Source organism: Malurus melanocephalus, unplaced genomic scaffold, assembly GCF_030028575.1.
Source record: "Malurus melanocephalus ecotype Western Australia unplaced genomic scaffold, MMel_1.1 scaffold_129, whole genome shotgun sequence".
NCBI classification, from domain to species: domain Eukaryota; kingdom Metazoa; phylum Chordata; class Aves; order Passeriformes; family Maluridae; genus Malurus; species Malurus melanocephalus.
Genome location: NW_026623361.1, coordinates 1,787,201 through 1,803,673, shown reverse-complemented (window position 1 = coordinate 1,803,673; position 16,473 = coordinate 1,787,201). Strand labels below are relative to the sequence as shown.

The following is a 16,473-nucleotide window of genomic DNA, read 5'->3' as shown; positions in this document are numbered from 1 at the left end:
CTGCTCGGGATGTGTCGTGCTGCAGGGTTGCTAAGCAGCACACAGCTCCCTGCTCGGAGAGCTTTGCCATGAAGGCGAGACACGCAGTAGATCAGYGTGGGCAGAGCTGGAGCTGGGAGAGGATGGATCTGCTGGGGTGCTCCTGCTCCACCACGCCCTGCCCGGCTCTCACTCCAGCATCCCTYCATCAGCAGGCACATGGCCACCCCCTCTGGGATGGCTGGGCTGGGGAATGATGGTTTGTTCATCTTGGAGTGTTGCCTAATATCAAAAGACAAAAACTTCTGCAACAATGTTAAAATAGTAAAATGAAAAGCAGGCCTTCATTTGGAAGCTTGCAGGTGTCCCAGTGGTCATGGGCACAACCCACCATCGGATTTCTACAGTTTTTATAAGTTTAACAAAYTAGCATATCTGACTAATATTGCACAATCAGAAGAGCAGTTGGTTAGGTAATTTTCCCCTGGGTATTGCCCCATTGGAACTGGTCCAGGGGCTTCTTTTCCCTACTTCTTGTTACAACTCAGATTTTGGCTGGAAAGATAAATGCCCTTCTCAGGGCTTTTTCTTGAAAATAAGACTAAACAGTCTTTCAGGAAAGTGTTTGCTTTTTATTCTAAAATCTAAGRGAAAGGGTAGGAAAAATACTAGGAGCTATATAACTGTATCGTAGTAGTCCACAGAGCTACAAATATAGGAAAAATACTTTAAAAAGCATAAATCTTTAGACATCACGAGAGYTATTGGGTAATTAGCCATGTCAGAGAGCGTTCAGGGGGAAGAGCTCCACAGGTGCCAATCCCCAAGCTAATGCCAGGTGATGGAGCAAAGCACAAACAGAGGGTTATGATGTGTGCAAGGAGGTGTACCTAAACAGTCTGATCCCTGCTGTGTGCCAGGTAGGAGTGGGAAAATAGGGTCATTACTCATTCTGGCTTTTGAAAGAGGCCATGAGAAGAGAACCCACATGGAGAAATAGTGCTGCCTTTCGTGTCTGATTCTTGAGGCAGTGGCATGGAGCCTTATGAAAAATGTTAATATTCCCAAGCAGCTGGAACTGCAGTTTCTTCCCTTCACTTGCCTCTGAGCCCTGAGAAGCGAGTGTGGAGACTGGCTAAACTCAAACCCTTCCTCAGAAATTGTCCCCACTTAACAATTGTCTAAAGCTGCACAAAACCAAACCTTGGCATAGACATCAGGGTGTGCAGGACTTGCTGGTTTCTCTGCCTCTTCATGGACTTGCCCCATTGCACACCTGGAGCACAGGAAGGCTGGCACCATCCTGTGCAGTCCATGGACATTGGATTTGCATTTATCCTGCAAAGAGCAGGATCTGACTGTGTAGACTCTTCATTGTGAGTGGAGAAAACCAGAAGCAGCTGCATGAAAATCACTGGTCTCAGTCTGGTTGAAGGCAGAGACAGATTGCCTCAAATGCAAAGTGATCTAGATAGYTGCAAAGGTCAGTTAATTTTATGAGTTTTAATTTTGTTCTCAGCTSCTTGCATTTATTTGTGTTGCAGACACTCTTCTTTCAAAGACATTTCTGTAACAGAAAATCTGCAGAGAATTTTTGTTCATCTGCACAGAAATTAGTCCTACTATTTAAATAATGTTGTGGAATTCTATTTAAATGATTCTGTGAAATACCAGTAGCCTCATTCTTCTGTATAGATCAAGTCTCTCATTTGAGTTGTTGCCTGTGTTTCACAGTGATTAAATGGCAAAGTAGTTATMTGCATTCAGAAAAAAATCTGGACACAAAGTAGCATAATTTGGGGGATGAAGAAGTCCATTGCCTAAAATGGCAATATCTACAGTCACTTGACTGATGAGAGAAATACTGTCCTTGAGAGAGAGCAAGAGAGCAGTGAAGAGCAGCCCTTGCTCATCTCCTCTCTCTATCCCTTATTATTCCAGTCCCACATTTTCCTAGTACTGGTGCCCACCCTGACCCAGAGCATGGGCACCAACAGCCACTAATTTTGCAAATGTAGTAGGGATTTCCTCTTCCTTTTTCCTCCCCCACTTTCCCTTCCAATATGGATATATTTTTGTAAGGATGTCTTCTAATGTTTCTCCAGTTCTCCTAGTTAATGTTTGTTAAGCACTTTGAAGATAGCAAGCATTGAATWGTTGTTCAGTCTGTTCCAGAAGGTCTACAGAATTTTAAAGAACTAAGAGAGGCATCTAGGTTTGGGCTTYTACTGGTGTTTTGTATTAGACTGGCAGATCAATTGGTTGCCCTCRTACCAGCACCTGTGAGAAATGCCCTCCAGACATGTTTTAATTTTGTTCAAAAGTGCCTTCATGCATTTAGTGTCTTTTTTTTAAAATTAATGTATTTTATTTTCTTTTATTTTTATTTTGTTGAGTAACTTTTTGCCAGGCTAAAAAGCTGGCATTGTGAATTCATTTTTTACATTACTTCCATTCATTTTTCTCCTTCTGTAGTCAAAATATATTGACAGTGTRTTCTCCACTGAGAACACCTGACAGATAATGTCAGCTGTAATATCCCTCCAGTCAATAAAACCTTTTAAAGATCATTAGAGGGAATGCAAAGAGTGGGTTATTATGCTAGGGGTCACTGAAAGTACTTTTATCAATTATGTCGGTTAATTGTCCAGTATCCTAATAATAAAGCTGCTTCTCTTCCTTAAGATTGGTTTTGTGTAGGAACATTATTTTAAAGTTTGCTTAATTGAAGACTTAGTAGGAAATGGGATTGCATCCATCACCTTTGTCTCCCAGGGACAGATCTCCTTCCTGCGTAACATCAGAACAAATCCTCCTCAAGTCCAACAAAGTCTGTGGAATTACTCTGACTTTGCACTGCTGAAAATAAATGAAGACTAAACTCCACTTCTTAAATTTCACATGCGGCTCAGCAGTCTACTGCAATTACTTGCAACCTGAACAGTCCAAATCCTCCCTTTAGGCATACCCAGAGTGACTTCAGCAGGCTGGGAGAGGTGCAGTTCTGCAGAAAGAGATCTGCCCCCCACGCTTTGCAGCCTGACTCCACCAGCTCAGGGAACCTCTAAGTGCTGATGAATGGCTGCAGAGCAGTATGGACTCTTTTTGTCCCTGAGAGAAACACTCAGCAAAGGCTCAATCCATGCCCAGAGAGGGGAATTTGAGTGTAAACCATCCCCAAAAGAGAAATCGCCCACACACCAGCAGGACTTGCTTAAAAATACTCCAGAAACTGGTCAGCTAAAAGTGGCTGTGAGGCAGAGCTGAGCTAGCTGTAAATCACAGGCTTCAAAACGCTCACGTGAACAGTCAGAAAAGAAGAAGTTCTCCTTGGGAGTTGGTATCTTGGAGTTACACTAAAGCTACGCTGCAACATGGCTTCCAGGGCTGTGAAAGATAATTTCTCCTTTTGCATAATCGTCCTAGCAYTGTGCAGAGCACTTGCACAGATCTTCTCCCTTTCTCCATTTGAGACAGAAGGAAAAGGTTTGAAGATGTTAAAAGTTGTATGASTACTTGCTCTTGTAAATATTATTTATTGTGTGACCACTGGTTCAGTTTGGCTAAGACTGAAGTACTCAAAGGTCTCCAGGGAAAGAATGGCCTTTTCTGAGTCACAAAAGACTTTCTGTTTGTTTTCATAAGGAGCAAAAAGGCAATGCAGCTTGAGGAAGGAGAACTCCATCAAATGTCTAAAACTGAAAATAACCCAATATGCATAGTCCTTTCAAAGGCTGCAGATAATATCATCCAAGATACCTATAAAACTTTCTAGTTCAGAAGTGTAAGTAAAAAATATCATATATTATGATAAAAAGTAATAAACACTGGGACAAGACAGTCTGTTGCCTATTAGATGCTGGACTATGTAACTTATCTGAGTGGAGATGGAAATGTAGGGGATACATATAAAAGCCTTGGGAGACAAACACTGAGCAGTAGTGAGTGTGTTGCTAAAGGTTGTCAGATGGAGCTGCTTTTTATTAAAACTATAAAACATTTGCTTTGGATGTGGGAAGTAGTAGAGCCAGTAACCTCTTCCTAAGAGTAATGAATAGTATACTGCCTGTTTTCTGGACAGACAGATAGTCCACATTTGGTTGTTAACTAATTTAATAGAGGAAAAACAAAGGGTTCAGAGAATTTCCATCATTAAGGATTCTTTTTTGACTTCCGTCTTTACGCTGTCAAATAAAATATATCCAGACTGATTTTTTCTTGTCTCTGTGAGACAGTCAAAGGTAGAAGTCTCAGTGTGACTCTTTCCATGGCTCTGAAGACTTTCACCAGAGAAGTGTCCTCCAACATGAGCCCCATGTGTCTGAGCCATAGCAGCAGGCTGGCCAGGCCTCACTGTGTGTGGCTGAACACAAATTTAATGTCTGTGTCCCTGAAAGCAGCTGTTGTCAGTGCACTGAGCTCCTCCAGCAGGAGTCCTGCTCACAAATCGGTCTTAGAAAGCAATTTCTCCCATTGGTTGCACTTGTGGAAACTGATTCACCTCTGATGACTGATGGCCAGCATGAATCAAACAGTTGTTTGATGAACACCCCTGGTACTGAGATGTAAGCAGCCTCCATTCATGTTCTTTATGTTCTTATAAACATTCAGATTATGCAGACTGATGGTCTAGTAATTGAATAACATTGCAAAATTTATTCTTCCATTCCTATCTGCTAAATAAGGATGTTTTTGAAGTGTGACTACAGCCCACACATCATCTTGTCTGGGCTTCCAGCAGTGAAGTCTAGCCAAGAGCTCTAAACAGAACTGGCATAGGTACTGTGAGCATCCTAGCCCTGGACATGAAACTGAGTGGAAATAAACTGCACAGATATTTCCCCTCATTGTTGAACAACTTCTTGTAACCCAGGAAGATGCCACTGCTGCTTGATCTCTATTGGTATATAGGTAGCTTGGATATTTCTGTGGATATGTCGGGGTATTTCTATTTCTATGTCCCCTGAGGACAGACCAGTCCTGTGAAGTAAATTGGTGTGTTGTATGAGACCCAATTTCATTGAAAATCATTATGTTTTATGTGTTGATAGCTGATGAAATATCATTGTGTAGAAGAGCTTTGAAATCATTGCACATAAAAGTGAAACAGCTTTATGATTTGCATCCTCCCTTTAGCCACTTTGCCCGAGGGATCAGCAGGCACATCCTCTACCCGGCACATGCCACCCCCAGAAATGGGGCTGCCAAATGGGGCTGCCCAGAGAGCTTTGCTCAGGGGTGAAACAGCAATGAGAGAGAGATGAGCTCTTTATGTGGTGCTAAAAGCACCTTGAGAGGAACTGAAAACACGCTGGGGTTTTTGGCTTGGGTACCTTGTGCACTGGCACCGGGTACAGTTGTGCAGATAGTACAGAGATGCCTCATAGCTTTTGCCTTTGGTAAAATCTCTGTCAGATGATACTATCTATACACTGCAATTTTTTACACACACACACACACATTTATATATATATATATGTAGAGAGAGAGATGTTTTTGCAGGTGACTTTTACAATTCACAATTTTGTACCACTGCGCAGCAAAGAGTGAAATTTCAGTTTGATCTCATGAGCACTGGTCATCTTCTCCAACAATGCACACCAAAAAACACAGTCTTTCCTCCTCTAATTATATTTGAAAAGAAGAATGACACTCTATTCCCATTTGGGAAGAAATAGGATATGTATTTCACCAGAGAATAATCCAGAGCAACAAATTCCCAGATGGAGACAGGTGTCTCCTGGCAGTGCTGAGTCAGTTATGGGAATCCCAGGAGGTGAATTTGAGATCCTGTCATGTCTCTGCTGCCAGCCCAAGGTCACCCCTTCCTAGCTTGATTGGGTTTCCCTGGGATCCAGCCTTCCCAAAGACTGGGCTTGATGCACTGACACTCAGCAGAGACACTGCTATGGAGGTAGGCAGTAGAAACAGGTTCACTATACTCAGGTTGTCTTATTCTTTATTCTAAACTTTCATCCAAGCGTGAAGCACGCAACAGTGTATGAGATGTGGATTGCATTGTGAGTTTTAAACTCCTTCTCAGTTTACTATTCTGGACAAAACTTCTATTCCCATGTCTAAGTGATCTTACTCTTCTCAAAGCTTCAGTAAGGCTATAATGAGGCATGATAAAGTCATGGTTCAGTCAACAGTCTACTCTGGTTTTAACTGGTTTTGTATGAGTAGTCAGATAGAGATTTTCTGAAATGTGTACAAGTGGGACATGAGGTGAAGCTCTCTCCTGATACTGTACCACACAATTGCCTTGCAAACAGTAGGTCTATGCCAGATTTACACTGCAGCCAAAGCTGGCAAAGAGGGTTTTGTCAAATACACCAACTAAGCTTTGTGAGTAGACATGACAGAGGGACAAAACCTGTGTTTCCTCTGAAAAATTTTCTAAACATGGAACATAAAAATTGTGTTTTAATGTGCATCAGTACATTGATCTTTATTCAGGACTCTGCAGTGGATTGGTACAAGCCAACATGACGAGCCAATATGATATTCTTTGATAAATAAGATTTATGATGTGATCAGAATGTCATCTGAACTTGAAGCTCAACATGTGAAATACGCTTTTAAACGGCTGTTTGATGCTTTCTTGATTTTAGGACTCGCGCAAGTTAATGCATGCATGGTGGAGAGGTCATTGTGGAATCTGAGGCATCATTGCAGGCGTGTGCTAAGCTGTACAGAGTTGCATGGCCAGAGTTTCATTCACAGATGTTTGGCATGAAGACCCAATTTGCTTGCTAAACAATGTATAGCAAATTATAGTGTAAAACAATGCAAACCACTTATTAGCGAAAAGCCTGTTTCGCCTGCCACCAAGTGAGTATGTCACGGATATCAGTAGTTCCCCACTCATTTCCCTACTAATTTGAAACATCCCTTTAACCAACGAGGAGCAACCCTGGAATGGAAATGCATAAATGCATTGGCCATAGCTTATCATCTGAAAGAGGGCTTGGAGTATTACACTTTGGAAGATCATGCATAATTTAGCTCATTAGGCAGAAAATAGGATAAAAGGGTTCCCCTTTGGTGTGCAAGAGGAAAATTTGCATGCTTGGATCTCAACAGTCAACAAAATTTGGAGTAAAGTGTTAGTGGCACAGAGCTAGTGGCACACAAAGAGCTAATGCTCTAAAGCAAGAGGGCACTTGAAAAATCACAAGCCAAAAGGACCTTGTGTGTCTAAATACACGGGTCAGTTTCATCACAGTGACAAGTGCATATGTGTGTGTCAAGCCAGCAATTTAAACGGTGTAGCTGGGGCAAGTTTAACTCCAAATCCCTGTCTGCTGTGCATTTGGAAACAAATTGAGAGACGGAGTTAAACAGAGCAGTCTCCAAGCCTGAACTTTAGCATGCGACATTAGTCTTTTCATTGAGACTCAAGAAAATAACTGCTCTGTTTTGCTAGCGCTAACTGAGCAATTGGTAAGGCAGAAGCAGAACCTTGATAAAATCTCATTCCCCTATTTTCAGGTTTTGAAAAAATACCCTTCCATTGCATGCAAGTGCCAGTGGTGTGATATCCCTGGCAACCTGTCCAGCAGGGTCTGAAGAGAGATCTCACCATCAGAGCAGAGCTTCCAAACCACCCAGGTCCACTGTGCTGGGACACCAGCCTGGGGAGGGGAAAGTGAAAATGGCAGCTCTCAGGGAAGAGAAGTACACCAAGAAGAAAACAAAACTACAAAAAAAAAATTAAAAAATCTGAAAAAACAAAAAAACACCCCCCCAAAAAAACAAACAAAAAAACCAAAAACAAACAAACAAACAAAAAAAACCCAAAAAAACCACACAAGCACCAAAAAAATCAGGGAGCAAAGGCAAAAGAATTTCAGGACAAATGAATCGGTCCATCTTAAAATCACTACTAGAAAACATGAAAATATAGATAAAAATGAGAGGAAGGCATTTTTTAACATAAAGAAAAGGAAATCTAGACAGGGAAAAAATGGAACTGGAGAAGTGCAGAAACATAGGAGATCAAAGAATGAAGGGGTAAATTGGAGACAAACAGTAAATAGAAATGGCCAAAATGTCTTCATTTTTTAACCATTGGTAGGTTTGGAACTGGAAGTAAAGGAAAATGAAAGAAATTTTGAAAGCAGCAGAGAAGTTTAGACAGACACATCATTTTTCCTGCCCTGGAGAAAAAAAAAAAAAAAAAAAAAAAAAAAAAAANTGTCAGGGATGCAGTGCTGTGGATGAGTGTTTTACAGTGTCACAGAAGAAAGACCCACAGGACCTTGTGTCAGATGCAGACAGGCACTGCATTTTGAGGACTGAAAAACAATTCATCAAACCCCTTAGTCTCAGTAACTCAGTTTCTCCTTCCATTTCCATTCTCTAACAGCTGGAATCATGGCTAATATTAACAAGCTTTAACTCTGAGCAGGTACAGAGGCACAAAATGTCACAATCAGAAATATTTTCTTCGAAATTACAAGCAAACAAATTAATCACTCTCCATAAATCTTTCATTAATACTTTGCTGAAATTAAATGTCATTAACCATTTTTTATTAATTGTTGTTTGTTTTGTTAAACATTGACAAGAACAATAGCACTGACTGACTGTTGTAATACATGTATCATGGTTTTCTTTTTGCCCTCAGCAGCACCTTAAACTCAAGACACTCATGTCTGAAATATCCGTGTGGAAAAACATGAAGTTTTTTCCTCCTACTATGTTTAAAGCTTTGATTTAAGCCACTTTTGAGAAGGGAGGTTGTGGGGAGAAGTTACAATATGTGACATGGTCTGTTATGGCACTTAAGCCCAGGTCTCCTTTTTCAGAGTAACCATAAAATCCTAAATAAATTATTTTCCTCTGTCATGTACAGATGCTTGAAAGTTTTCTGCACTTGCTGAGCATTTCCTGAATTCTCTCACAGTTAACACTGGTGGTCCTGGCCACTAAACAAAACAMGAAGGGCGATGGGTGCTGGAAGTGTGGTGGGTCACAGCAGGCACCAAGTTTCAGTCACTCACTCAGACACCTGGAACACAGACACCTGCATCTGGGCTAGCAAACCAGCCTGCCCTACGATGTAGGGAAACACAAATGCCTTGGGCACAAAGCATCTGACTTACTTCGAGTCCACTTGAAGCTGTTCTGAGCTGTATTTTATAAGTACCTGTTTCTCTCCATTGGCTGTGGAGGTTGTCTGGGCTGGTCATCACAGGCGAACATATCTGCACTGGTCAGATTTCATGATGACTGTGAGTGAGTTGGGTCCTCACTGGACACGACTGGTCATCATCCCAGTTTGAATGATGTGACACTTTGAGGAGAAAGGAACATGAGTGCCCCAAGGCAGAGCCCAGCCCAGCATCCCAGCCTCTGTTCCACAGATGAAGGTGGCAGTGGARGACACTCCTTCCAGCAGCCTTCATCTCCTGCAGCAGATACAGCTGTGTGCGTTAACAGACTAGCATAGAGACACCAATAGCTAATCATGAGACCTTGGGATCAGACCTCTCACCTTCCAGGTGGGCTACAATGCTTGACAAAATTTAACTGCTGGTTTGGCCAAAAGGGCAAAATGGACAGGAAAGGTTCAGTATTATTATGTACCTTACATGTCCTGGCTTTCAATCTGTATTGAAAAAGAAAATGTTTATCTCTGTTGTTTCTTCTCTCCCCACCCTGCCTGTGCATCACTGAACCTGGGACCACCCAAGGAAACCAATGAGAAAAGAAGAGAACGGAACCAGTCGGTCCGAATATGCAATGACCTCCTCCCAAAACAACAAAACAGTTGATAACAATGCGGTTGTATAATCCCCGAGCCCCGCCAAGGCACAGGAGGTGGTAAACTTYCAAAGCACACACACGGAGTATGCAAGGTGGGTGAAATGAGGCAGCGAAGGGAGCTGTGGGACCCAGGACTCCATTTCAGAAACAGCGCACGCATCAGTGATCCAGAAGAGAAAAGCAGGCTGCTCTCCAGGCTTGCTGCTGCTCCAGGGGAGGATAAACTCACCCACCTGGGCTGCCCAGAGAAACGGCCCCTCAAAGGCATAAGCATTGCATGCTGCATCCCATGAAAGCGATGTTGTGATGCCTCCCGCTTCTTCCTCTCTTCCCCTACTTTTACATTTGAATTGAGTGTCCACAAAAAGCTGCTGAAGGAGGATCTTTTGAGGAGAGGGTGATCTGCCAGAGTGGCAGCAGTTTATCACGGATGGGTCAGAGGGAGGTGTCTCCCTCTAAATGGTAAGAGGTGTCACCTGTGTGCTTCTCCAGCCTGTGCAGTTTCATATGCTGATGCTTTGTTCTTATCATTCTTACTATTTTGTTATTAAAAAGGGAACAAAGGTTTCTGTTAGGCAATCAAGCAGAATTGGCCTGAACTTGTGACTTTTCCCAGAAAACTTATCTGTAGTCTGGTGACTGTGCAGTTTTCATGGCTGAAGACTTTCCAGGCAAAAGAAATCAAAATGTAAAATTTTAGCAATTAGCATTGAAAGAGAGATGTTATTAAGACGTGCTTTAAACGTTATTACTTCATAATCAGCTTCCTTTTTGACACCACACTTTTATCTTTATAATTGTTCTTCCTTTGTGACATTCCACATTTCTCTGTGTTTGCATCACACTGATTCCCCAGGGAAACTCCTACAGGAAAGGTACTGTTTACATCTTGGCGTGTTTGGGATTATGTTGAAAGGACTAGCAGCCCTTTGAAGTTCTCTTCATTCACTGGTTAGTGTTGTTCCTGAAAGTGTTAAGTCTCCTGAACTGACCCACTGAGGACATTTCAGGTCTGGCTTGTAGGACCACTTTTGAGGGTCTGGTAAGCTGGTTGTGCCCACATTGTCTGGGTCTCTGCCTCTCCTGAGCYGAGACTGAGGGCAGTGCCAAGTTCAGCATACAGGTCAGTGTACTTTCCGTGATGTGGATTGCAGACTATATAAAGCAAAAGCTGAATTTACCCAAATTCATTTCACGYAGGATCTCAGGTTAGACTCAGTAAGTAGCCCTTAGGATAAAGGTGATGAGACTAGTTGAGATGCTGGTCTTTCCCCATCTCCTCAAAACTGTTTTTTTGGCGTCACACTCCACGTGTATGTCTCCATTTACCTCTGTGCTGAAAGTAGYGATGCAGTCAAAGACAAATTTACACCCTGGCTTCTTGTCTGGATATAAAACTTTGGTACCCCTTGGTCTCCGTGTCTGTGAGTAACTCCCAGGCACCAATGCAGTCTTGCTCTGCACCCCAGCTGTATCATCCCTCAGCACTGCAACACACCAATACTTTCAGTTTTATATGAGGATGTGCCTGAACTGCAGAGATCAGACCTTGATTTTAAGTGCATTCCGGCCCGCGGGCTGTCTGTTGCTGGAATGCAGAGTTCTGCATGATGGTAGAGGAAGATGATGTTCTGCAGATCTTCCCAAAAAAAAAAAAGGCTGGGATGTTCAAATCAGCATTCTCAGCTCAGGCCCATCTGTAGTTTTCTATTACCTATTGAACAATAGGGTGTATGTAAATATAAGTACCTTTTTAATTATAAAATGAAATGCTGCTATATATTGCTCTTGAGAAATCTATGTAGTTATTCATTTAGCTTTTTAGTCTGTCATCACTATGTAGAAGTTTCAACTGCATAAAATTATTTTTTAAAGCTAGACTTTCTTGGGAGGTGAACGCAATTACAAAAGTGAAAGGGAGTTAGTAAATCTTCACCCAAGGGTGTGATCATTTCCAGCCACATTCATGTTGTGTGCTTGCGCGAGACACAGTGACATGTTTTTAGATCCAAAGTGGGATTAAAATGACAGAATTTACACATTGAGTCTATCTAGTATCCCAAATGTTGATTGCCTAAAGCACTTAGCCCCTAAATACTATATTAAAAATATTGCAAGTATATTTCTAGAATATTTTTAAGCTATAACATTTATTTTGGTGTAGTTACCTATGTTTGCCTTTCTTTTTGTACTCCAGTTGTTTCACCCTAAATGTGGAAATGTGGCATAGTTTGAGACCGGTTGCATGTTTATCTGAAAGTATAAAGTATGAATGCAGAAAAGTTTAGTATAATTTGGGCTCAGGATTAGCACCTTCTCCTAAAGGCTATTGATTTTATTTGTTTCTTAATACAGCTTTAAAGGCGTGTTCTGTAAGGTCAAAATCACAAAAGGCATTTGTAGGTCATTATGTCCATTAAAATATGTCTGTTTTTGCAAAAAAGAGTCAAAAGAGATGGTCACCAAACACTGTCTGATTTCCAGTGATATCAGTGGTAAAATGTTCTCACTGGAGAAGCCCCCAGTGCATGACAAAACCCACAAGCAAACCCCCCCAGGCCTCATGAGGACTCCTTAGGAGAACATAAACTTTAAAAACTTCATGGAGAGCGGAGAAGCAGGGCATTGTGAGACACAGCACATGCCACCTAGGATCTATTTTCAACTCTGCCACTGATCTGCTGTTTACTAGCAAGTAATTTTGCCTCTGTGCCTCCGTTTACCCATCTGTATAACCAAGATAAAAGTGGGTACCAGCTCTGTGGCACTATTTTGAGAGAAATACCCATAGCTTATTTGCGTGGGCAGATATACACTATCACTATATACGATGTRCTGATAAAATGTATTGGGCACGTAATTGCCATGATAGTTCTTGAAGCAGACATGCCCCGTGTGCTTTAATAAAGCGTTGGCCCCAGAAAAGCAGCAGCAGAAGGGCTGGGAGCTGCTCCTCTGCTTTGCCCAGACCCTTAGCTCTCAGCCCTCACATCACGACATGGTCGAGGAAGGTGGGAAATCTTCAGGGCGTAGCTTTGCCTTAAGATTTCTGCCCAGTTACATTGACTACATTGCACCAAAATGTAAAGCCATCTTGAGGAAGGCGCTTGGAAAAGTACACCAAAATCAGATGTAACTCTTCAGAAAAGGGAGGCTAGGCAGGGGATGTCACTGAGCAGTGATTTCTGAGGCCTGCTGATGTGGTTTAAGGTTGTGTCTAACACTCTACAGACCCCTTGCAAAGCTTTCATAAGAGAGGCTTCTGTGCTTCCTTATTGTACTATAACTAAATACAAGGGGAAAGGAGCAGATCAGATACATAAACACTTCACTAAGCAGTGATCCCAGATCTGGGGAAATGGCAATGCAAAATGCAGCTTTACAAGCATTTTGGGTTCCTTTTTAGTCACTAAAATATCAGAGGCAGAAAGGACCTGCCTAGCTCCGTTCACAAAGTAGCCAGATCCCCAGCACAGGCCAAGGTGGCCAATTTCTGCACGGAAGGTACTTGCTGTGCCCTGGCCACCACCACACAGACTTGACAAACTCAGTCTGAGGGAGAGTGGCTCCAAATCTCTTCTCAAGGATCACCACTAGCAGGAAATGCATTTTAAGGGCCTGAGCTGCAAAGTGCTGAGTTTTCTCGTTCCTCAGAAGACAGGGAGACGGAGCTGAAGCCCCAGCCCTGCTGCCCTTCCTGTCCCACACCTGACACAGTGGTGTGCCCAGGAAAGCATTTCTGCCTTGGACAGATGCTGCAAAAACAGACATGGAAAGAAAGSGGACAGTTCTACTAAGTATAAATTACAAATATATTTATACATATCTATTCAGAGACCTAATTGTCCAGTCTTGCATGCCATATGGTCACAGCATGTGAGGAAAGTGTGGGCGCCCTGCTCCAACCATAGATGCTGCCAAGCAATGGAGAATCAGGCCTATGGTAGATATGTATTTACAATACTCCCTGCACCTGTACAAACAAAAATATATTATTTTAAACTGCAAAATAGTGTGTTTAAATCAATGCATGAATGTAAATATTCTAAGATCTGCCTTCTTGACTGTGTACCACATGTACAGATGAAAACAAATATTGTTTATAGGAAATCTGTATCAGTGGTTAAATGACTAAAGAGAAAAAAAAATACCAGAATTAATGTTGTCATGTTTCTCAAACAAGCCATTAATGTATATTTAGTATTTAAGGATATTGCTCAATAAGTATGTTCCGTACCAAAAACTGTGTTGCATATACAGATTGTGCAGTACCCTATTTTAAAAAGGCACCATAATTAATTTTTATTTTAAATAAAAATGTACTTGTAAAAACTTTCCTGTGTCCAGTTGGTTATGTAGCATTGAMGGGGGGGAATGGCTGCAGTGCCTCTTCATGCAAATTATTGCCTGAATTTACCAGGCTTGCTTGAACATTTTCTGTTGTGGTTTCAGGTCAGCTAACACCTGCCATGGCATGGGAGGATTTTATTTAAGTAGGGAGGCATTTTGGCTGTCTTTAGTTCCCAAGACATTATTCCCTAACAGTTCTTTCTGTCCCCTTAGGAATTATTTCATATCCCAGTTTGGAAAAAAAYCTTAAATAAAACAGAGCAACAAAAATCATCTAGAATGGTGGGAACATGAAGGATCTGAAGCACAAGTCTTATGAGGAGCAACTGAGGGAGCTGGAAATGTTTAGCCTGGAGAAAGAGRGGCTCAGGGAAAACCTTATCTCTCTCCACAGCTACCTGGAAGTAGGTTCTAGGAAGATGGAGGTCAGTTTCTTCTGATAACAAGTGACAGGTCAAAAGGAGATCACCTCAAGTTGCATCAGGGGAGTTTTGGATTGGATATTAGGAAAAACTTCTTCATGGAAASAMGGTTCTCAAGCAAGGGCTCCTTACTTGAGCAGGAAAAGAAGAGCACATGGGATGTCCTGGGAGCCACAGAGGGAGGCACCAATGCCTTGATGAACGTGCAGCCCCTCAAGGGGTCTTTTCTGGGGAGAGGAGGGATGRTGCAAGTGCTGGACACAGTGTGCTGCCCCAACACCCACTTTGGGCCCTTGGTTCAGGCAGTCAGTGGACAAGTTAAGGTTCAGTAACAAAATTATTGAGGCTGGATATAGGTAGTTGAACCCTATTAAATTCTATAAAAAATATGGCATCCATGAAAGAAGCATTACTGCGCCGACCAGAGCCCTGATCAGCCTCCAGTGGGGCTGGGGAGGGTGCAGGACAGGGCAGATGAGGCACATGGAGACTCAGCTCTGTCTCCCTTAACAACTTAGAAAAGAAAATCCTACAGGTTTAACTTTCTCCCTTGTTGTGTTAATGACAAGGYTTTAAGAAGCTGATTTTATCATGTGTGCTGGCCAGATAGATCAAATCTTTTTTATGGCAGTTGTTTTCCTTAATCTGTGAGCTCTCATTAAAAAAAATAGTTACATGGTATTTATATATATCTGCCTAAAAGTATTTTATATTATATACCACTGTGGCTGAAAGAGAAAGGAAATTTCTTTGTAAATAGCAGCTGGCTCTTTTCCTATGCATTGATATAAATTTCATGAGTTCATTTTTGTGCAGCACAAAAAGGACTCAGAGCCAGAACGTGAATAAATTTCCCTTCATGTTCGGCATCACTTCCCCCTGCACACGCAAATAGAAATGCTTTCAGTATTTAAGTTTCATTTAACACAGGCCTAGTCGGAAACAGAAAAGAAAATATAAAGAAAAGCAGCAGCATAGCAGACACATCCCAATGAACGAGCCTGTGAGCCAGAGACRGCCTCTCCTATTTTGATTTGTAATTTGAGGATAATCCAATTAGACATTTCAGGCAATTTAAACATTCATGCATTGTCCAGCACCAAAGCATGAACATTTCAGCAGCAAACGAGACCTGACAGCCTTAGCGGGCCGAGTGAAAATCCTGACGTTTAAAAGGAAAAGCCCTCCTCTAATTGATATGCCTACCGGAAAATTAAAAAAATGAAGGGAGGGGGAGAGGAGGTAGCAGTGCAGGAGGTACCACGAGGGTGAGAGAAGTACAAAGGGCAGAGTGAGGGGCAGACCCTGGCTGTGGGCTTCACACCTTATTTGCAGCCATTTGCTTAAAATAGCTATTTCAAAACCTGTGTGTTCCTCTTAATGAGGGATTAAAACATAAATGCACCTGATCACCCATCTGCTCACCTCTCCAGAGGTAGCTGAAAGGYAGGCAGGCATTCAGGAGCGAAATGGGAGCGTTTTCATAAGCAGCTGCTTACAAAAGCCAGGCAGCCCTGCCTGCACTCAGCCCCACTGCGGTGTCTGAAATCATCGCCCTGTGCCCAGATCCCGGCACTGAACCCACAGCAGAGGAAACTCCTGTCTGGACCCTTGGCTCACTCAGGTGACAGGGAGAAGCTGGAGAGCAGGAAGCCCCTCACTGTGCCCATTTCATGCACAGCAAGGCATTGCACAGTCCCTTGCCAAGGCTCACCAGCCGGGTGCTCGCTGTCCTGCTCCCTGCCCTGGCCATCRGCAGCCAAATCTCTGCAGGACAGCCACGGGGTGCATGGCTCTGTGCCCACAAAGATATTGGCTGCCTGGGTGACAGCTTAGTGATGTTAAACTCTGGGTGTAGTAATAATAACAACAATAACACCAGGATTTCAGGTGGAATTTCAAACAAGGATGTCTAAGAGCTTGCTTTAAATGCATTGTCTCCTGTGAC

General features: G+C 42.4%; 1 protein-coding gene across 1 annotated transcript in view; it reads left to right on the top strand.

The window, feature by feature from the left end:
* Positions 1-14,064, top strand: part of PRIMA1 (proline rich membrane anchor 1) — a 48,106-nt gene extending 34,042 nt beyond the window's left edge. The window contains exon 4 of the mRNA XM_057370647.1: positions 9,681-14,064. Within this exon, the coding sequence (XP_057226630.1) occupies positions 9,681-9,780 (100 nt within the window). The 3' untranslated portion in view covers positions 9,781-14,064. The remainder of the gene's footprint in view (positions 1-9,680) is intronic.
* The last annotated feature ends 2,409 nt before the right edge of the window (positions 14,065-16,473 follow it).